The sequence below is a fragment of the Mugil cephalus genome, chromosome 5 (genome assembly GCF_022458985.1).
Source record: "Mugil cephalus isolate CIBA_MC_2020 chromosome 5, CIBA_Mcephalus_1.1, whole genome shotgun sequence".
Taxonomy (NCBI): Eukaryota; Metazoa; Chordata; class Actinopteri; order Mugiliformes; family Mugilidae; genus Mugil; species Mugil cephalus.
Genome location: NC_061774.1, coordinates 24,862,128 through 24,883,950, shown reverse-complemented (window position 1 = coordinate 24,883,950; position 21,823 = coordinate 24,862,128). Strand labels below are relative to the sequence as shown.

General features: G+C 42.3%; 3 protein-coding genes across 4 annotated transcripts; 1 reads left to right on the top strand and 2 right to left on the bottom strand.

Moving 5' to 3' along the window:
* Positions 1 to 25: 25 nt before the first annotated feature.
* On the bottom strand, positions 26 to 7,519 carry fgf2 (fibroblast growth factor 2). Its single transcript, XM_047585303.1, has 3 exons — positions 7,223 to 7,519; positions 5,082 to 5,185; positions 26 to 1,526 (listed from the first exon to the last, which is right to left on the bottom strand). Exons 1-3 carry the CDS (start codon positions 7,398 to 7,400, stop codon positions 1,341 to 1,343), a joined length of 468 nt encoding a protein of 155 aa, XP_047441259.1. The 5' UTR covers positions 7,401 to 7,519; the 3' UTR covers positions 26 to 1,340.
* A 5,659-nt stretch (positions 7,520 to 13,178) lies between these two features.
* bbs12 (Bardet-Biedl syndrome 12) lies at positions 13,179 to 16,407 on the bottom strand. 2 transcript variants are annotated; one of them, XM_047585910.1, is made up of 2 exons: positions 16,320 to 16,407; positions 13,179 to 15,109 (listed from the first exon to the last, which is right to left on the bottom strand). In XM_047585910.1, the coding sequence occupies exons 1-2, from the start codon at positions 16,323 to 16,325 to the stop codon at positions 13,280 to 13,282; spliced, it is 1,836 nt and encodes a 611-aa protein (XP_047441866.1). In that variant the 5' UTR covers positions 16,326 to 16,407; the 3' UTR covers positions 13,179 to 13,279. The 2 variants fall into 2 exon arrangements, with proteins under 2 accessions (XP_047441866.1, XP_047441867.1); XM_047585911.1 differs by having other exon boundaries at positions 16,147 to 16,367.
* Positions 16,408 to 16,525: 118 nt separating this feature from the next.
* Positions 16,526 to 19,591, top strand: cetn4 (centrin 4). Its single transcript, XM_047585912.1, has 5 exons — positions 16,526 to 16,653; positions 16,900 to 17,055; positions 17,681 to 17,809; positions 18,192 to 18,329; positions 19,294 to 19,591. Exons 1-5 carry the CDS (start codon positions 16,651 to 16,653, stop codon positions 19,381 to 19,383), a joined length of 516 nt encoding a protein of 171 aa, XP_047441868.1. The 5' UTR covers positions 16,526 to 16,650; the 3' UTR covers positions 19,384 to 19,591.
* The last annotated feature ends 2,232 nt before the right edge of the window (positions 19,592 to 21,823 follow it).

Here is a 21,823-nt window from a genome sequence, read left to right as displayed (position 1 = left end):
ACTTCCAAACAAAAACTAGTTTCTCGTTGGTCTTTCCTGCAAAGATCTGGTGGGTCAATCAAATAACCTAGATGGGCTTTACGCAGTGATGGACAGAAGAGTTTATAGTTGTATATTTATACTTTATCAGGGTGGAATACAGGATTTTTACATCTATAGTAACAGACAAAATGACTTTAACTAGTCTAAAGCGATTAAGGCGTCTGTCTGCTTAGTTGCATGAGTGTTACCAGACTCTGATTCTGATAAGAATTTCGGATTAGAAGACGTAGAATCATTGCACTTCCTTGGTGGCAGCCATTTGTTATAAAGAAAATCAACTCAATGACAGATGACATGGTTGACTACGTTGTTGTTATTGGCAGTTTAGACTTCTGCGTTACACCCCAAACCAGGTATGTAACTGAACTACAATTGGTCCACTTGGTTGCCGTAGTATTATTGCGCTTAGTATTTCTGGCTAATTCTCTCCACAACGTTTGAATTGATGGTTTTGGATCAATAAAGATGGAGGAAAAGCCAACTGAGGAAGTTCAGAGATATAAATCTTTGTATGAGTCGTGTTCAGGGACGTTTCGGGAAAAGTTTCAGTCGCCATTGTTGAAAGCGAAACAGGAAGTAGAAACAAAACTGGCAAAAAAAGACACAGCGCCAACTAGCTTTACTGTTGTGTCCATCACCACATAAAGCCCACTCAAAAGATATGATTGGTCCGGCAGACCATCGTAGCAGAAAGAACTTATTTTGTTGCTAGAGTATTAATATAATAATGACTTCCAAACTTCTCATGGTTTGTTTCATTTATACATTATACAAAAAAATTAAGCACACAAGTTTTGCTTAATATCAAGTGTCCCTGGAGGGAATATGAAGTAGATTTCTAAAGCATGATGTTTGGATTTTGCTTTTAGTGTGTTTAGTCTATTTTATTTTTTGTTGATCTAAATTTTGTATGTTGAAATTAAAAAAATCTTGAATACAGTCACATTAAATGATTTAAGAGCGTTGTGGATCTAGTTTAATAAGATAAACTGAGGGAAGTTTTGAGAGTAAACAGCCAGAGATGGTGGTTAAAGTAAAATCCTGTTTTTCTAGGGAAGCGGCCAGGTGTGAAGACGTGGTACTATTTTAAAAGTAAAGCTGAACAGAAGCAGAAATGTTCAGGATTTAAAATAATAATAATATTAATAATAACAAATAAAAACTGTTATATATATATATATATACATATATATATAACAGTCAAGCATCACAGCTGTTTTGGGCAATGTTGATGGAAAGCTGTCGTCATTGCCGTCACATCTTCTCCTCCGTATCTTCTCTCCGTCAGACCGCCCAGATTAGCACTTGGCGGACATGGGAAGAAAGAGAATGGCCTTCTGACCCGGTCCAGTTTTGTTTCCGGACTTGTACTGGCCGGTCCGCTTCAGCGCCACGTACATGTTGGGGTACTTCCTGGAGCGGTAGGTGTTGTAGTTGTTGCTCTCGAGTCGCTCCAAGAAGTAGCACTCGTCCGTCGCTCGTCTCTGGAGAGAGAAGAAGAAGAAGAGGAGGACTTATAAGTTTAATTTGATGCTAAGTGCACTGATTTTTAACTGTGCCATTTTACGACAGAGTCTCTGTAACAATTTAATGAAAATGGAAGTAAGGTCATTCTATTACTTTCCGATCCTCTCTGTGTGTATGCACATGAATTCTGTTTAACTTCAACGTCAAAGATGTGTCTGGTTTTCTTCCGAAAACTTTATTTTGGTTGGATGATTTTAAATTGAATTTGTTCAATATATTTTGTTAGGAGTAAAGGGCATTTGTAATTTCGGGATTTTATGACATTAAATGACCACATTAAACCACCCGAGACTAAATGCCACCTTTATTTTTAAGTTGAGTTCCTGCTCTGTGTTTCATGGAAATGAACCCATTTTTTTTTTTTTTTTTTTGTTTTTTCATGTACGTAACTACAGTTTAGGATTAGGGTTAGTTTTTGAGTATTACTAGAGTAAACTGAATCAAAATCCAGGAAAAGAAGTCTTGATGATTGGATTGATTTTATCTTGTTGACATCTATTTTCACCTCTTTTCACTTTTTGTACAAAGCATGAACATTAATTACCAAACGTCTGGCCAAAATCTGGCTCTCGCTGGGCGTTAGCTGCCCAACACCCTGTCCAACAAGAGGCTTTTGTTTTAGTTTCTGTATTTAGTTGACTGTGACTGCACGGCTACGAAGCTGTTAGTCAGAGGACGTTTACTACCACACAGTCTGCCTTGTTTAATTCATTATGCAAAAGCTCGGGACAAACAAGTTTAGCACTGAAAACATGCACGTTGTTGACATGTTCCTCAGTGGTATAGTTTTTGGGTTTGTTTAGTGTTTTACAGCTGGAAGGCCCACAAACTATTAGTTGACACGGAAAAAAAAAACTTATGGTCTATGTTAAGACATTCATTATTGGTATAAATATTGAAAAGAAGTAAAGATTCATACATATCCTAGAACAAAATTTAATTAAATTTATGTGCAAATGATCAATGGTTTTCAGTTTTATGAGCCAAAATAAATTGTAGATGATCAATGAGTGAAAGCAGCCCAATTAAGTTGTTACATGGAATTAAGTTAGATTTCATACCACTCACAATGTGTATGGAACAACTGCACAGCAGAACATTAGTTAGATTCTTAAAGCTGTATTTAACAATTTCCAGCCACTAGAGGGCAGCACCATTTTAAATGAGACAGTGGTTCTCAACTTTTGGGGGTCCTGGACCCTCTGCATGTTTTTTGATCTACCTCGATCTTAATTTCTAAGTGCTAAACCTGAACATCCAAGTTAACACCTTCCTACAGATGTTTCACAATAAGAGCACTGTTAAGAGATGAATGGTGTATGTCCACGGAAACAGCATCATTTGTATTAACAGCATCATGCAGTAACTCTGAACAATACAACTGGGAGCTAGATGTCTTGATAAAATAAGTAAATTACACAACGGATGTTATTAGTTTTGGTAGATAAAGGTCTCAGCCACATATAGTAAAATACTTTCTATAAATGTCATATGATCTTTTTTAAAAGATATTTTATTTTCACGAACCCCTTGTAATTACACCACAGACCACTAGGGGACCCCCAGTTGAGAATCACTGAAATAAGGTGACAAATGGAGAATCCACGCTACATTATCAAGCACAACATGGTGGGAAAAATTAGGATTAATTGCACATTCTAAATCCAAACTCTTAATTGCATCGTGATTTGGAGTCCAATTAGAAAATAAGCTAAAAACAGGGGAATATTTTATGTCCATCACCACTAATGGTTTATTTTGGCAGCATAAACTGTGTGTGTGTGTGTGTGTTCTTTTTTTAATGGTCTACAAAAGTAGAAGCAGCACCCGAGCGACACTTTGGGTGGCAACTCCTCGCTGTGGCTTCTCATTAGGAGGAAATGATTCTTTCCAATTACACGGACTTTACATGAGCCTTCACAACCACCAAACCACATCAGTCGCAAACATTTCACAACAGCAGCTCCAGTGTACACAGCAACAACAACAACAACAACAACAACAACGCTGCAGCAACGGAGCAGCGTCAGTGGGAGCTGATTCACATCGATGTTTGAGAACGTCAAAGTGTTTTTGTCTCTCATGCTGCTGAACTGCTCGACCCCCACCTCCACCGCTCAGTCTGTCAGGCCCGGTCGTCCTGGGAGACGCTGAGAGTTTCTCAATAAAACCCTGCAAATATCAGACGTCCCATCGCTCCCTGGTCGCTTTTCTCCACGACGAGCACCCTCCATCCCATTCTGTTCCTATTCTTGAAATTATTAACTAATAAAAAGTTATGAATTCTCAGAAATAGTGAAAATTAAACTAGTCTTACTGTTATTTAGTATTATCATTATAACATTAGCATGCTAGCCATAATAACTTAGTAGTAACTGAGGCAAAGTTATGTGTAACTAAGACTTTAGTATAGATACCTATTTAGCATGAGGCTAGCATAAGGCTAGGCTAACTTCAAACTTCATTCATTTGTAAAGAGGTGTTGGGTGTTTTTGAGATCAAGGTTCCTTTTTAAAATCTTAACAAACGTCAAAGAGAGACATTGACATTTACGTCATCACATAATAGGGAGAAATCAGGTGACATCCAGTTCTTACTTTTAATCTTCTGCTCCATAACTTTCTCTGATTTATTTTTATTTTTTTCACTGGGGAAACAATAGAGTTACAATACTGATCCTGTGCTGGAGCCGTAGGCTGAGCACTGTGTCATATTTTAACTTTTAATCCAACTTTATTCTCTGTTATTGCCACTTCTCTATGGGTGAATATTGGTTAGATGGATCCAACATGGCGCCCATGAAACATGTGACCAGCTCAGAACCAATCAGCATAGAGGGACAGATCAGACGCTCCATTCCCTGGTTGGACGGACTCTCTCTAATATATGTCTCTGGTTAACAAACTGTCCACATTGTGTGACCGACAATGTCATCAAGAAAAGCTAATTAATATTAAGTTTCATTTTCTCTATCCATTTTTGTTTCATAACAGTCTGGAGTCTACAACAACTGGCATTAAACCTAATTTGTGTTGGGATTAGGAACTGAACATCATGTAGAATAGAGAATAGATGGACTGGTAACAACGATCAAGACAAACAGGACGTGTTTTTATCTGTTGCTCATCCACAAACTTTTAGTTTTATATTCATCATTATATTTTTTTTTGCCTTGATATGATTAATTCTGACACATCTCTGTGTAATTGTTGTCTCCGTTTTTGTTCGGAAAGCGCGAGACAGAGACGCTGCCAACCTAATTATTTTCAGACAGGGAGGATTTCTTGTCAGGGCACTGGTAAATATTTGGTTTCCAAAGCAGTGCAGAGTAAATGATGCTAGTGACGGAGCTGTGGGCTCAACAAATTCAGAGTAGGTGTGAGAAGGATCGGGCTGAAACGTTAGCTTCAATCTGTTTAGGTAACGAAAGTGTAACATGCGACTGACACAACAGAAAGGAAGAGAACAGTGTAGCTTTTGTTAACGCAAAGACCCGGATCCAGGTCACTCACCGCTCCAAACAGTCGTCCGTCTCTGTTCATTGCCAGGTATCGGTTCGCGCAGACTCCTTTGATGATCACTTCCCCCACCGAGGTCGCCTGGAGTTGAAGTTTTACTGAGGGTGAAGACGAAAGTTCATTTGAAACACTTGTAGCTCAGTTGCGGGTTGTGTATTCAAAGATTCAGATTCAGATTCTGTGTTTTAACAAAATGATAAGGGAGACGTAAACATTTTAGGCTCCAGGTTGCTGCTACAAATCAACGTGAGACGGCAAACTTAGCTCAAGAAACTGATTACACAGGCGCAGCAGAGCCAGAAAAAGAAGATGCTGGACGCTAAAAAGACACCACAGTGATAAGCAACGAAGAAAAATTAAACTGTTCTTAAAGAGCAGACACATACTTAAAGCTGCATTCTACAATTTCAAGCCACTACGAGCTCACATCGTCTTAAATATCATTAAATATGGTGCCAAAAACATAATTGCATTACTTAAAGTTCCTAATGCTCATACAAACTCTACGCAGCGCTGTGTGAATGAACTAAACAGTTAAATGCAGAATAAATTTCCTCAAAATTTCCTCATGAAGGATCTTGAACTTGCAGGATGTTAACTCCACTCAGTACTAGTACATTTATCAGGGCTACTACTGGTTAAACCAACACTAAGAATTCTACCACACTGTAAAGTTGCATCTACTCACATTCTTTCTTTCTTTCTTTCTTTGGACACACGTCAGATTTGAGAAGACCAAGCAATCCGGTATAAAATAGGTCAAAATGTGCATAAAGTTAGTCGCAAAGGTAATGATCAAGTCCTGAGGAGACCACCTCATAGTAAATATAAAATCTGGATATAAACTGACCCAAAAAGTGTTTAATTGTGGCACTGAATATGCTGTTTAATCTGAATGCAGAGAGAATTCAACTGCAGATTCGAGACATGGAGACATTTCTGCTCCTGGGCAGAGCATGTTGTACTTTGCATGAAGCCAAACCACCAAGCAGGGGCCCCCGTAAGTTACATTAAATTCTGTCCAGAATTAATCCACATTAAGACCTTAGATAGATACGCATCTGTCTGTCGTTAGGGCGGCAGCCTGGAAGATTCACGGCACACATCAAAAGAAGAAGAAGAAGAAGAAATAAATGGTGTGTTTGATGTTCTCTGGGTATTTCATGTCCCAACAGCTTTTATGAACGATGGGAAACTGATCTCGGGTTCTACAGAGTTTGTGTTTCATCCGTAACCGTCCCCGGGGTTGAGGATGTGAGGGCAACAATTTGTGGCAACTTTAATAGTCGCAGAGAGTCGCACAAAACTCCTACTTGAGGATGCTTGGATGCCCCGGGTTCCGTGTTTCACTAATTTCACTAACAGCTAAGGCTACTTTACGTGTGCGACGGCTGGCAGGTCTATCGTGGTCTAAACAAGAGGAGCATTGATGAAGTGTAGCTGAGGGCAGTTATACTAGGAAGCAATTTTGGTAAAATAAAAAAGATTAATGCTGATTTATCACCCTAACGATGCTGCCACACCGATGCTCACATTCTCTGTAATTTAAGGTAATCGAATCATTCTAAAAATAGAACCTCCTCGCTCCTCGAGCTGTTTCCGTCGGGCATTTGTTTGGGCGCACACGCTCGAAATGTCACACCGTACGCTGGGAAAACGCACTTCCAAGAAGGCGTGTTTCCCCCCCTCAATCACAAACTCCAACCTCCTCCTTTTTCACTGACGAAAGTAACTTACAGTAAAAGCAATCAGTGAGCGATGACCTCTACGGCAGGAACTCCTTTATTTTCCGGCTTTTAACTCCTTGTTGTGTTGTTTTGGGTGACGTGAACCGCGCAGCGAGCGGCGTGACTCAGCACCGTGATGATTTCGTCTACTAAAAGCATAACGCACATTCCATAAAACTTTCCATTGATCGAGAAGGTTTGAGGTGTAGCGGTAACTGTAGTTTCCTCCAGAGCGCACCGTTTCCTAACAAGTTGGAAAGGGGAGCTGGAAAATTCACATCGCTCCTCCATGATTTTTTTTATTTTTTTTTTATTTTTACTGTTGCACCTTATAATAAAGTACATAAAGAAGCTTTGTGTCGCCGTGCAAAGTCAGAAGAAGGGGAGCGGATCGGTGGAAGCACTTACTGTGGGGGTCGTTTTTCTCCCGGATTCCATCCACCCCTCCGTCCGACTTTATCCTCAGGAAGAAGCCCCCGTTTTTACAGTACAGCCTCTTGGGGTCCTTGAAGCTCCCGGGGGGGAAGCCGCCGCTGCCGCCGTCTTCAGGTACAGAGGGAAGAGTTGTGATTTCTCCCGTGGCCATCTCCTCCTCTCTGCCTGCTTCCTGGCGTCGTCTCCTTCTTGAGAAGTGCAGGAGCCCCGCCGTGGCCTCCCACCTCCCACCGACTGTTCCCTCCTCCCACCTCCACCACAGACCTCCACGCAAACTGATTCTACTTAACCTCAGAGGTCAGTTTGCTTGAACGGCTGCAGCCCCCCCTCTCCTCTCCTCTCCCCTCCCACTTCTCCGTCAGGGCAGCGAGGGCCCTTTTGAGCCCTGAGAATCTGAAGCAGGAACACTCCTACGGGCTCCTAAACGCCAAACGCTACCATCTGTAGCTGCTCGTCTGCTGTTTGTGGAGCTGGCAGCTGCTTCGCCAGTGTACTCTGAGCCCTCTGGTAGGGTGGGGGGGGTGGGGTGGGAGGGGGGGTGCATGCAAGTCTCTACTCTGAACAACTCTTCTTGCACAAAACTGTTTAAAGCAAAGGCAGCTGGCTTGGATCTGTGTGGAAGGCTTTCCCCTTCGGGCCTCAGTTCGCATGCGCCCTTACGAGCACAAGGCGCACACATGCTCACGCCCACTAATGCTCAGCGGTTTAACCAACCAGCCCTGCAGAAGTCGGGTAAGGAGAGGGGGGTTGAGGAATGGAGGGGTGGTTGGGGGAGCTGGACGGTGTCGCAGAGAGCATTCAGAAAAGATCAGCAGCAGCAAAGCATGAGAACAGGACCAGTGTGTTCATTCATGCAGTCCGGTGGCTGGCGGGCACGGAGAGAAAAAAGCCAGCTCGTCCGTGATTCACGCTGCGCTATTCTTAGGTAAAATGTGAAGCAGAAATGCCAGTAAATGAAAAAGATTTTAATTGCCATTCTCGAGTTCCTCGAAAACCGACCAAGTGGAGGATCAGATCAGGGTTATGATCAGTGAGTTATTCCCGCAGGCTTTGTTTCTCTCCTTGATCTCAGGACCAAAAAGAAAAAGAAATAAATAAATAAAAAGGCCCTCAGTGGTTTGAGCCTGCGGGTAAAGGTCACCACATCTAAAAACTTAATAGAAAGTCAGCTGCGCTCCCGGATGACGTCGTGTTGTTGACTTCTGCAGAACTCGTCAGTGAAACAGACGTCCCACCAGGACACTCAGGTGACTCAGGACCAAACTTAAGTAGTTAAGGGAGTTCCAATACAGTTTTGCTGGTTTTGGACATTTTTGGGATTTTATTCACTGATAAAGCTCCTAAAAAACAAACAGATCACTGTATTTAATAACACATTTTATTTGTATAGCGCTTTTCAGAGCGCAAAGACACTTTACAGACATAAAACAGAGCACGTTTAATAAACGATGAATGAAATAGTAGTTAAAATAATTTACCTGCCACATTCTACACGTGTACAAGTGATAATTCATATTTGCTCTCACGTGTTACATCATACTCTCTTACAAACACTACTATAGTCACGCACTCTTACTGTCGTACTCTCTTACATGCCATTAGGGTAGGAACAGCATGATGAGAGTGATGTCCCATATGTACGAGTGTGGTAGTATGTGTGAGAGAGTTTGATTGAAACGGAAGTCAACTTGAATTTTCAGTTTCTGATTGGCTCATCGCGGGTGTAGTAGGTACCTGATGTGTCTCTTGAGCGGGATCTCAACTTGGGCTGGGAGATACTCAGGCGGCAACCTGCCAGTCTGAGCCATGAAGCCCATGCAGAAGTGGAAAAACTGCAGTTCATCGAGTGGCAGCTTGAGTCTCGCTGCAAAAGGGAGCAAATCCCCATAGACCCCATAGATGTTAAAAAGCTCAACTTTACAGCATTATTAAACATGTTTACAGCCTGGTACAAAAAACAGTTTTGGTCTCATTGGTTTATTTAACTATTCATGACAACTGTACGGATGTACCCATGGGCGCTGCCAGAGGCCGCTAGCTGCTAGCCTTGGTCTTTCTGCTAGTCCTCACCGTAGCTAATGACAACCTTTCGGCTGAGTTTGAGGTTTTGGTCCATTTTGGATCATTTTAAATAAAAAATATTAGTTGTCTGCTTTACTGCAACTCCTACGAGACCATTCGGTAAGTGAATTTGGAAAATTATTTTTATGGTCGGTGTCAGTTCCCAGTATAGCTAGTCTGGTAGCTGAAGTTAACTATCTAGCCTTCCAGTGAGGCTACTGTCCGTTATCCAGGCTAACGGGAGGCTATCAACGAACCGCCACCGAAGTCAGAACGTAAATAATAATGAATAACAGTTTTAAAGTGTGTCAGTTTGGGAAATATTTATCCACCCCCCGTGAAGTAGGAAACATTAATGTCTCGTTCCCATTACTTTTTCTATACGACAAATGTTATGGTAACAACGACAGACTTGGTTCGGTTTGATTTGTTGAGCTGTGTTCAGTTATATTAAAATATTAATGTTGTATAACAGTATGGAACTTTAGTCTAGATGTGAAGCAAACAAGTAAACAAAAGCAGTAATAATAAATATAAAAGTTGCAGAGAGGGAAATGTTGACTCATTAATTTTCCACCACAGAAGTGAGTCTGTATCCCGTGTAGTCGTCCCTAGTGGGGATTAAGCGGTATTAAGTGTTATGCTTAATCCTCACTAGGGTTGTGGGGGTTGCTGGAGCGTATCCCGGCTGGCATCGGTCTCCAGCCTATCGCAGGGCGAACACAGAGACAAACAAACATTCACACTCACACCTAGGGTCAACTTAGAGTCACCGATCAGCCTAACCAGTGGGAGGAACGTGTAGTTGTCTTCTCTTCCGAATACCGACGCATTTCAATAACGGCGACGGTTCCAGTTGTGAGATGCTGCTGTGAAGCTAGGATTTGAGTATTAAACTCTGTCCATATCTACGAGGACAGAGAAGCTCCTGCCGCACACAGACTTGGAGAGAAGCTGCACTTGCATGAATTCAGTGACGATTAAGTTTCAGGACGTATAAATGAAAACCTGTAACAAAAGTATCGATCTCAGCACGCTAGTATCGATCCGATACCGACACTGGCCTTGGTATCGATACTATCGATATTTAGATCGATGCGCCCAGCTCTAACATCCATTAAGCTCAAAGAACAAGCGATCCAAAATCATTATTTCCTAAAGGGACTAAGTGCTTACAGTGGATACATCTAAGGGCTCCTTTAAAGGCTTGTCCCCGGGATAAGCTAAACTAATATGTGCAAAATGATGATTTTATTAAGAAATGCGAGGAACTGAATGGCGACAAACAGGGCTAACATTCATGACAGGTTGTCAACAACATCAGCAGTACAATAGTTGGTGGCAATGTCTGAGAAAAATAGATGAAGATTTATGGTTTGCCAATAGTTTCTCTTTAAAAAAAAAAAAATAAATAAAAATTGACACGTTCTTCTCAGTGTGGCAGCTGTTCCTCTCAAATCAACTCAACACATAAATGCATACATATACACTAAATCGCCAAAGTATTCACTCACCCATCCAAATAAAATCCAGCATGGAGACTGCTTCCACAAACATTGGTGAAAGAGTGGGTCGCTTTCAGGAGCTCAATGAATTCCATCGTGGTACAATGACCAAGTCCAGTCGTGAAATTTCCTCGCTACTAAATATTCCACGGTCACCTGTTGATGTTTTACAACAAAGTGGAAGTGTTTGGGAATGACAGCAGCTCCAGTCGATCACCACAGACCTCAGAACTTCATGTGGCCCTCAGATTAGCTCCAGAACAGAGCGTAGACAGCTTCACGGAACAGGTTTCCATGGCCCAGCAGCTGCATCCAAGTCAAACATCACCAAGTGCAATGCAAAGCGTCGGATGCAGTGGTGTACAGCACCAACCACTGGATTCTAGAGCAGTGGAGGCGTTCACAGGAGTGACAAATCACGCTTCTGCTTTCTGGCAACCTGGGGGACCAATCTGCACTTGTCTGACTGCGCTGTGCAGAGTGTGAAGTTTGGTGGAGGAAAAGGGGGGTTATGGGTTGTTTTTGGCCCCTTAGTTCCAGTGAAAGGAACTCTGAATGCTTCAGCATACCGAGAGATTTTAGGACAATTCCATGCTCCCAACTTTGTGGGAGCATAGTTTGGGGATGAAGCCTTTCCAGTTCCAATATGACTGTGAACTAGTGCACAAAGCAAGGTCCACAAAGACATGAGGATTGAGTGAGATTGGTGTGGAAGAACAGTACTGGCCTATACAGAGTTCTGACCTCAGCCTGGGATGAATTAGATGAACAATGTAAGCCAGGCCTTCTTGTCCAACATCAATGTCTGATCTCACAAAAGTGCTCATGGAAGAACGATCAAAAATTCCCATTCCCAACTCCCATTGCATAACTTACAATTGTAGTTTTACATTCATTCATTCATTCATTCATTCTGTAAGCACTTGTCCTCTGGAGGGTCGCAGGGCCTAACCCAGCTGTCACTGGGTGAGAGGTGGCGTATACCCCAGACAGGCCTACAGTCGTATCTCATGACTAACAGAGAGAGATGTCTTTAGACGGTGGGAGGAAGCCGGAGTTCCCGGAGAGAAGCTTTGCACCTGTTTAAAAATGTAACAGATTAAAAAGCAGCATTTTCTCTGCGTAATTTTCGATTTCAACACGTTTAATTTGTGCTCAACACGCTGTGAATGTAGTTCCAAAATGAATATCGTATGCTTCGAGGTAGCAGCTGGGCAATAAACCTCTCTGTAATAAACCTGTACATTTAAAATATGTGTGCAAGCATGTGTGCAGATGGTAAAAAACGGGGACTCAGCCTGAACTCTCGCATGTGTCACCAACCTATTCTAATTAGCCTCTCGGTGTCGCGTTCGTTATGTCACACCCTTTCGCTGACGGGCGCCTGAGTCGAGGCTCTGCGCTTAAACCCTTTGTGGTGCTTTTTATTTCACCGAACTATTTTTGGAACGTGAAGATGTTCACTCCCTTTCTCGCTCTCTCTCTCTGATCTCAGAGGAAATGGAAGTTCTCACGTGTCACTGCCACTGACACCTCTGAGAAGCAATGTGCACAAGAGGAAAGTTTACTTTCGTGTCGTCTATTGTTTACTTGATTTTTCCACAAAGTGATCATTCGTCGTCAGCAGCCTCTTCAGCCGATGGCCTCTTGCGATTTCTGTCCACGTAGAAATAGATTCTGAAATCAGGACAGATTCCTGGACGACTCATTGACCGTAGAGGAGGAAATTTTAACGAAATGACTGAAATACCCTGGATTGTTTATTTAAAAGGACATGAGCTAATGAGACTTAAAACCAAAACCATTTGCTCCGTCTGGAAGGGTTTCCTGTCCATCAGACAACCCCGCTGTGACAAAGAAAGCCACCGTAGTTGTCATGGGAGCAGTGTCCAACGAGAAATACTCCTGGCCGAGCTGTAGACACACGATGGAGTGAGTAGGTAAACATCGTTAAGGATAAGAAATGAGACAAAGACGAAGAGGTGTACTGGCACGGCAAAACGACTCCCAAGCTCCATTAGAGGGAAATGTAATAGAGGCTTTGGACATGTAGTCGCTATTTTCCCTGGCTGAAAACATGGTTAGCAAACTATAAGGTAATGTGCAACTACAGCCAGGTGAATCAAGCTTGCTTTGTAGTAAAAACAAACAGAAATTTTAAAGAAATTTCCCGTGAGACCAGCATTAAGCAGCTTTAAGATGACATGCCAGAGGAAAAGTTATAAATCTTTATATATAAAAAAAAAAATTATTAAAGTTTTAACAGACGCTCCTAATCTTTCCAAAGTGTATGTCTCCCCCTTGTGGTAGAATATAGGTATCACAGAATTCAGAAGTTTCTATACATTGAAGACACAACAAACATTGTATGAAATCACTTTATATCAATCATAAAATTTATATTTACAAAAATATTTGCAGACTAAATAAACATTTCGTACATTTGGTGAAAAAAAAGAAAGCATTACAGCAGCGTCAGATTTTCTGTCTTTTGGCTCACGCCTGTGATGACCTCCGCGTCGGTCTGCAAGACCAGCAAAACCAGATCTAAGGCTTTCCTCCATGCCTCCTGCTTCACGCTCAGATTATCATAAACTCCCACTGCTCGTGCTTCGTCTGGTTTCGCTTCAGAGAAAAGTTGTGACGTCGTTTCAGCGATGCCCAGGTCATAGTTTCGCAGTTGTTGGCTCACTGCGGTCCTGGCTTTGACTTTTGAGAACTTTCCCGTGTTAACCATTACGGTAGATATGTAATCTATTAAACCGTCGGCCATGAGGCGCAGCACTACGCCGCTGTAGCGATTAGCTGACGGCCCCGTTTTGGATCGCTGGACACGGTCGCCGTTCTTGATGTGGCGCTCTGCTCGTTCTCGTAGGTGATGAACACAAAGCATTTCTGCCCCTCCGGCTCCAGGCAGGAGGGCTCGGTCTTTCAGTGCATGGTGCAAACGATAAGCACAGGCCCAGAACTGATCCTCCAGAACCGGCAGCTTTGCATGTACGCAGCTTGTAAGGATCACCGTGACCAGTCCGTCATGCCTGCCAGTGGAAATATTCACAGCCGTTGCAGACTTCTTCTCGTTCTGTGCAAAGTCTCGCCATATTGTAACTTTCACCCCGGTGCAAACATGGTGTTTACTCAACTGTGTGGCGTAAGTTACCGGAACAGCTCCGGTTGAACTGGCGAATGTCTTCAAAACCGAACCCTTCACTTTTTCCACAACCAGTATGTGACGTCTACAACAATGTGCAATCACTTTCTCACTTGCGAGGCCACTGATTAGAATCAGGCTGACGTTGAGGTTCAACAAAAGTGTCAACACTTTTTCCACCCATTCGTCCTCTTTGCTTGATTCCAACTTGTCACTCACACGCTGGAGACCCGTTGGCCTGTTAAAGCCAAGATGGCGATAGGTATGTGATAAATCTCCACTAATGAGAGCAACCTTCAGGTCTTGTCCTTTTAAATGATGAGCAACTAAAGTCCGTTCAGGAGGCAACAGCGCGACGCAGCCCAGTGCGACGCAGGAATGCTCCTCTGGCAAACATGGTAGCACACAAGTCACCACCTTAGCGACGTCAAACGTGGAGTAATTGGTATCTTGATTTGTTTTCGTTTGCACCTGAAAGGCCTCTATGACTAATTTCATCGAGTCATCGCAACCGTGGCTCAATCCCTCGGCAATGCGCAAAACGTCGGGAAGCTTGGGTTGATGAGTTTGCGGAACTTTGGGGATATTTTCATATTTGGCTTCACGGAAATGCCTGCTGAGCTTTATTTTTCTTTGCTCACTGATTTTTAGAGACTTAACTTCTGCTGCCCCTTGAAATGACGCCTGTGAAGCCTCGGCGAGCCCATCTAATGTCGTCCCACCAAGACGCTCAGTTGAAATGGCGCACTTCCCGCAAACATCCACGCATACGTCCATCCCTTCGGACATAGCCGAGATTATATGTGCCACGGGAATTCCTCTCTGAAGACAGTCCAGAGCAGCGCGGCTCCACGCCCCAGCGAGAAACAGCAAGCACCCGGACCCCGTGCGGTAGACCTTCTGGTGGGCTTGAAGAGTCTCGTGAACCAGCTGACCGACGGCGCACGTCAGCTCGAGGTTTTCCACGACGCGAAAACACGAGCACACGAGAGCAGAGCCCCCGCTCGCGTCATCTTGGACGAACTTGTACTTTTTACTGGGGCCCAAAAAGGAGTGCGAGATTCCTGCCAGCGCCGAGAGCTTCTGCAATCCAACGTGTTGCCGATTGTTAATGATTTCACTTCCCAGCATTATTTGAGGTGTCTGAATGGAAAAAGGGACAGGAAATGTTTCACATCTGCTTTTTCACCCCCTAAATATTGTTTTTAAGATAGTAAAGCTTGATGTTCGTCACAATGAGAAGCAGCAAAGGACAAATAACCTACAATACTGCTCTCATGACTTTTGTTATATTTCAGAAGAAAAAATTGCTCTACAGATTCTGATATTACAAGAATAACATCTGAAAATAAAGTGCACTCCCAACAGTAATTAAAGGCAGTTAAAATCCGCCTCATGTTGACCTGCTGCAACATTTTAAAGCATTCATTAATACAAATACACTGCCTGGGTGGTTGTATTTCAGCTGGTAACATCTGAACCCAAATGATGCAATGACTAGCTTCTCATTTCTTAAACAACCATGTGCAAAGGCACATCGCGTGGTCGTGGAAAAGATGTTTGAGAAGGGTCAAATCATTGGTATCAAGCAGAGAAAACATCTAAGGAGATTGAAGCAGAAACTACTAAAATTGGGTTGAGAACTGTCCAACGCATTATGAAAAACTGAGAGGATAGTGGGGAACCATCGTGATGGGTGCATCAGGGTAAGAAGAGAGGCAGATGAATATGGGCATATTTCAAGACGACAATGCCAGGATTCATGAGGTTCAATTTGGGAAAGAGTGGTTCAGGGAGCATGAAACATCATTTCACACAGTCCAGACCTGAACCCCGTTAAGAGTCTTTGGATTCAATACAAGTTTTTTTGTTTGTTTGTTTTTTGTTTTTGTTTTTGGTGGTGACTTTTTTTTTTTTTTTTTTTTGGCCAGACAGTGTATAAACACCCATAACACAGAAACCACTCAATATTAATTGGATTTTTACTGGTAATATTTATGGTCTGTTGCATATTTATTTTTACTTGAAATGCACAAAGTGGTTTCCTATTTCTCTCTTTTCTAAGCAGAAGTCCTTCTTCCTACACTTGTTAACAACTTTAGCCATGACAACGGTTCAAATACACCTACGGCAATAGCTTACGAATACATTGACAGTGAAAACTGCGGCTTCTAACTCACCTTAAGAGTTTAGGAATATCAGCTTTACGGCTAAGCTAAAAAGCTAACGTTAAACAAGACACGTTTACATCTAAGTTCACTTTATCTATAACGCTGAAAGGGGATAAATAGAACGCACAGATGTCGGCGATGTAATATAAACTTATATATCCTCTGAAAATATAAAATGTTACCTTCATTCAATTAGGTAAAACGCTAAAATAGTTGCCCTCCTCTTTGCCATCTGTTACTCGACTGCGACGCTTACGCACTGCGCATGCGTTGTTTCCCGGTTGCTAAGCGACCCGGGCGACAAGCAACGGTTTAAATGATTGGCGTACACCGTTAGAACCCGCCCATTCCTCCTGGTGATTGGCTGATATGTTTGCGATACTGTGTATTCGCGTTTCCTATTGGCTGTCTCCGGTGTCACATAATAGGAGGAAAAACAGCCGTTGCTGCTGCTTTGTTGACATCCGTTTATGAAACATCCTTGAGGCTCTCCCGACTGGATATTGTATTGAAATGGTATATCTTTACGTAAATATATAGTGCAAATTTGCCTCGCCTCATTCACATTTAAAACATTGTGGGGCTTCGCCGCTACAATAGTTTATTTGTAGCTCGAAAATCCGTTTGTTTGGTCTCGTGGAGTAGCATGCAAGCTAACTAGCAAGATGCAAGTCGACTTGAACGTCTTCCTACCAATTATTAACAGTTTTCAGATACCTTTTGTGTAATTGCACTCATATTTTAACATTTATTTTGTTTTAGGCTTCGAGTTACCGGAAATCTGCTCCTTCGACCAGCCAAAGGAAAAAGATAAGTCCCAAAGTCGAACTGACTGAGGAGCAAAAGCAAGAAATTAAAGAGGCCTTTGACCTCTTCGACACAGATGGAACCGGGACAATAGACGTGAAGGAGCTAAAGGTGTGTCACTGGTTTTAATGCGCATTTGGAAAAATGCTGTGCATTGCTATGTGTATGCATATATAAATACCGATCAGGTGTAACATTATGACCACCTTTCCCAATATTGTGCAAGTCTCCTTTGTGCCTCCAAAACAGTTGTGACTCATAAGAGAATGGACATGGGTCTCCTGAAGGTGTCCTGTGCATTGCAAGGCAGTGTTGTTGGTCGGGGCCTTTAGGTCCTATAGGTTGAGGGCAGGGGCCTCTGTGTATCCTCCCATAGATACAACACCTTGTGCTGTTGGCACAGTGAGTTTAAAAAGTATTTAAAAAGAATTATCCATTATCAAGATGAAATAAAGACACCGGGACAATTGCAGTTTTGTTTATTTTGACATATTCATTCATATTTAAACTGCTGTGTATGTAATATCAATAGCTTGGGTGGGTGGTTCATCTGTGAGTAACATCCACACGAATGCCAGGTCCAAACGTTTTCCCAGTAGCACACAACAGGGTTTAGGGTTAATGTTATTCACCCCTCCAGTCGGTGGTCATAATGTTGAGGCTGATCTGCGTGTTTAACAGAAACGCCTGACAATGATGCCACAGCTGCCTCAGCTTTTGTCATCTGTGCCCACAGGTTGCCATGAGAGCTCTTGGGTTTGAACCAAAGAAAGAGGAAATCAAGAAGATGATTGCAGACATCGACAAAGAGGGCTCTGGAACGGTCGACTTTGGCGACTTTCTCAGTATAATGACACTGAAAATGGTGAGTGTCGCATATGTATACACGAGAAACTACGTGGAAACTACCAGCGCAGTTTTCAAAACTGCTTTCTAGCAATGGAAAATTCTCCATGGTAGTTCTGCTTTCAGGTGCTCTGAAAACAAGATGGCTACTAAGCTCTTACAGTCAGTTTTATTTCTGAGCTGCCGTAGGTGATGTGATCATTTCAAATGCAAATAATTGAATCTAAACTGTCTATCTAAACACTTTAATAACATATTTGGTATAATTAAATATTTCAAAGAACAGCATATTAGTCCGCTGTCAACTGATCATTTTGATCAAAGAAGAGAAGTTTCAGTACATTTTGAATTCGTAACACGTCAATTATTTTGTCCGTCACATCTTCGGTCGATGTTAACAGAGCGAAAAGGACTCCAAAGAAGAAATTATGAAAGCTTTTCGGCTGTTTGACGATGACTGCACGGGAAAAATCTCCTTCAAAAACCTCAAGAGAGTCGCCAAGGAGCTGGGTGAAAACCTCACCGATGAAGAGCTGCAGGTATTGTAGTTCTGTGAATCTTACTTACCGTAGGTATCTTGGTGCATTCAGGTAACTCGTGAATCTGTCTGACGCAGATCCATGATGCTTTCTAACAATCTCAGCGTTGACCTCCAGTGTCTTGGTGTTTGACACTTTGTTGGCAAGATACACTGATCAGCCAGAACATAAAAACCAGCAACCTGTGAAATGAGCAGCACGGTCCTGTTGCTACTGAATGGTTTTCTGAGGAAGCCTGGATCAAGACAGTGTGTGCTACTTTATTCCATTACTGTGTGGTCCAGTTCTTGTGCTCAGGTGTCTTCCAAAGTGGACAGGGTTCAGCATGGACACCCTGACTGGTTTGCAGGTTGACACAAAACAGTGATCTGTCGTCTAACATTAAAATTTTAAACAGTTTGAGCTACAGTAACTCATCCGTTGGATCGTAACACCCAGACCAGCCTCTGCTCTGATCAGTGAACCTTGGCTAGGGTCACCAGTCATCTAGTTTACAGAAGTTTGCCCTCATCAAAGTCAAATCCTTTCCAATTGTTGGTTTGAAAAAGTGTTGCTGCCTAATGTATCCAGATAATCAGGGTTATTCACTTCACCTGTCAAAAGGGCCATAATGTTATGGCTTATTTCTGTATCTGAAAGAGCTAGAAAATAGTAATTTAACACATTTATCACAATCAGAGTAATGAGTATTTATAGGATTTGTCTATCTCACTATTTTTAGCAAATATTTAATGAAATGACAAGTTCATTCTAGAAAAGAACAGAGTTCCTCTTCTCGTCTCGGTTCCTACAACACTGTGACATTCTTACATGTGGTATTTAAACAGCAGAAGGTAATTCCAGGGTAACTTCTGCTATGAGAAGAGCGTGTATGACCACATACGAGTCGTCATTTCTTCAGACGACGTGCCCAAGTCATTTGTGTCCGTTACAGTCTGATGCACCACGTTTCCTGTCCTTTTAGGAAATGATTGACGAGGCGGACCGGGACGGAGACGGCGAGGTCAACGAGCAGGAGTTCTTGAGGATAATGAAGAAGACCAACCTCTACTGATCCTGCAGAGAGTTTGTTTGTTTGTGTGTGTGTGTGTGTGTTTAGACCCAGGACCATTTTTAAGATTCACATTCGATCCTCTCCCGGCAGCAGCTTTGTTTAAGGATTTGTGCCAGTATAGTTCTTTTTTGTAAATAAATATTTTACCAAACTGTATGTTTTGCACAGATTTTCTACAATGCAAGAAAAATAAATATATTTCATGAGAGCTGCAGTGACGGTTGCTTTTCTATCAACTTTCTTTTAATTTCGTGGAAAATAAAACTCTTGATTTCTCAGCGGGTTTGACGCGTAGTTAAGTGATGCTCTTCACAGTTTCGTGTCCTCTCTTATTGCGGCTCTTGATCTGCAGAAACAGAAAGACTGGTTCTGAAAATCTCAAGCTTATTTCGGTACATTGCATGCGCTGCAGTGCATCCTGCAAAGCACAACATGCCAATAATGGTCAGACAGACAGTGAAAGTCATATGACTAAGTTGATGTCGACTAACCAGAATTATTTTACTGTAGACAGAAATGACAAGAGTGAACCTGAGATGAGTAACTCAGTAAAAGTCACTCTCACTCACGCTCTGAGTTTGATTACTGTCTATAGAAGATACAGCGCATAGGTTTTACCTACATATTGTGATCGTTATAGGAAAGATGTTCCTCCTGCTGATTAATTAGAATATACAGCGGAAGTCTGGTTTTGGACAAAACACATAACCTTGTTTAAAAAAAAAAAAAAAAAAAAAAAAAAACAGGATATCGTAGTGACGTGTTTTTCCGAGCCGTCAGACGGCTGCCTATTATTTTGAGGATGCTTGCCACTGATTGTGAAAGTTGTGATAACCTGTTCTAGACGGCGAGGGAGCATCGGGCGGAAAGTATGTAAAGTTTTCTTCCAAGATGAGAGATCCATTTTTTGAAAAAAATTCCACATACAAAAAAAGAAAACATCCCACAGACCAGGTTTTTAATTAGTTTTTTTTTTTATTATCGTCGTTATTTCTGAAAACATCTTTGAACACGACATTCACAGCATCTGCTCCGATTGACACAAGAGAATTCGAATTAAAGGGTACGAGAATATGGGATCACTTTGGATCCCATATTCACTTTGTCGAGCTGAAACTTGGCTTTGACACAGATGAGCCATATCAAAAGACCAGTGTTTCAAAGGTTCACTTCATGTAACCCCCTGTGACTCAAATCCGTCCACCTTCACGGAGTTCAAAGTACACCACACACCGGGTGAGAGCCGAAACACACGCTTAAGTTCACTTTGAGTGGACACAAAAAAAAAAATACCATGACCTTCACAAATTATGTCTTGATATTGTTGTAGCTCGCTCTTCAATCTAAGGTACTCGCATCCTAGTAGTGAGAAGTTCCTTTTTGTACAGAGAGCCAAGGTGAGGACTTAATAATATATCGTTTTCACAAAGGTATATTATATTTATACTTTGTCTAAATTCATCTAAAAAAAAAAGTCATTTAAATAATGACTAATAGGACTAGTCTCGGGGCAGCACAGCAGCTCGGTTGCCAGCTCAGGCCTTTCTGGGTGGAGTTTGCATGTTCTCCTTGTGTTGTGGGTTCTCTCCGGGTTCTCCGGTTTCCTCCCACCTCCAGAGACGTGCTTGTTAGGCTGATTGGTGACTCTAAAGTGACCCTGGGTGTGAGTGTTTGTTTGTCTGTGTGTTAGCCCTGCGATGGCGGGTACACGACCTGTCCAGGGTGTGTCCCGCCTCTCGCTCCCGATCACAGCTGGGATAAGCTCCAGCGAAGCCTCGCGGCCCTAGTGAGGATAAGTGGTAGTTGAAAAAGAGATGAGGACTACTCTCAAGAATGAAAGTCTCGTGGACGACTTTGTGAAAAAATGAATGACGAAAAACAACAATACAGACAAAGGAATGTAACTGAAGTGGAAAGGGGTAAAATTCCAAAGGAGAAGGAATAACTTTCTTTCTTCACGCAGTCGTTACCTCAGTAAACTGTTGTTGATGTTCCACATGCTCAGCAGCCATGTTTTCAGGTCTTGAAGGTTACGTGATCAGGGGATCGAGCCATTCGTTGTGGAGCTCACGACCTTTCGTAAAGGTCTTAGCTGACATTATTAAAGTTCATCTTTAATTATTATCTTTGCATTCCCTGCAGGTTTGAACAAGTGAAACTTCAGACATTTTTCAGGACTCGGGACGTCCCTGGGGTGGGGACATGATAAGTCTGAGGGCCAGAGGGAGTCGTGCTGCAAATTGACTAAATGTAAATGCAAAATAAACTCGTATTTAAGACTTTTTAAGGCCTTAAATCGGGATTATACTCCGTGGAAACCCTGATTAATTTACATGCTCTTTAGCTTCCTGACTGTTAGCTTCTGTGGAGTCCACATGCTAACAGTTGCCTAGCAGCCAACGACTTACGGCCACGTTAGCACTTGAACGCCAAAATACTT

Excerpts from the sequence above, each read along its gene's own strand:
- fgf2 (XM_047585303.1), bottom strand. The coding sequence starts at position 7,400 with ATGGCCACGGGAGAAATCACAACTCTTCCCTCTGTACCTGAAGACGGC. Across the intron at positions 5,186-7,222 it reads GGAGAAAAACGACCCCCACA|TAAAACTTCAACTCCAGGCG; the intron begins GTAAGTGCTTCC and ends CTTCACCCTCAG. Across the intron at positions 1,527-5,081 it reads ACGGACGACTGTTTGGAGCG|AGACGAGCGACGGACGAGTG; the intron begins GTGAGTGACCTG and ends TTCTCTCTCCAG.
- cetn4 (XM_047585912.1), top strand. Across the intron at positions 17,056-17,680 it reads TAGACGTGAAGGAGCTAAAG|GTTGCCATGAGAGCTCTTGG; the intron begins GTGTGTCACTGG and ends CTGTGCCCACAG. Across the intron at positions 18,330-19,293 it reads TCACCGATGAAGAGCTGCAG|GAAATGATTGACGAGGCGGA; the intron begins GTATTGTAGTTC and ends CTGTCCTTTTAG.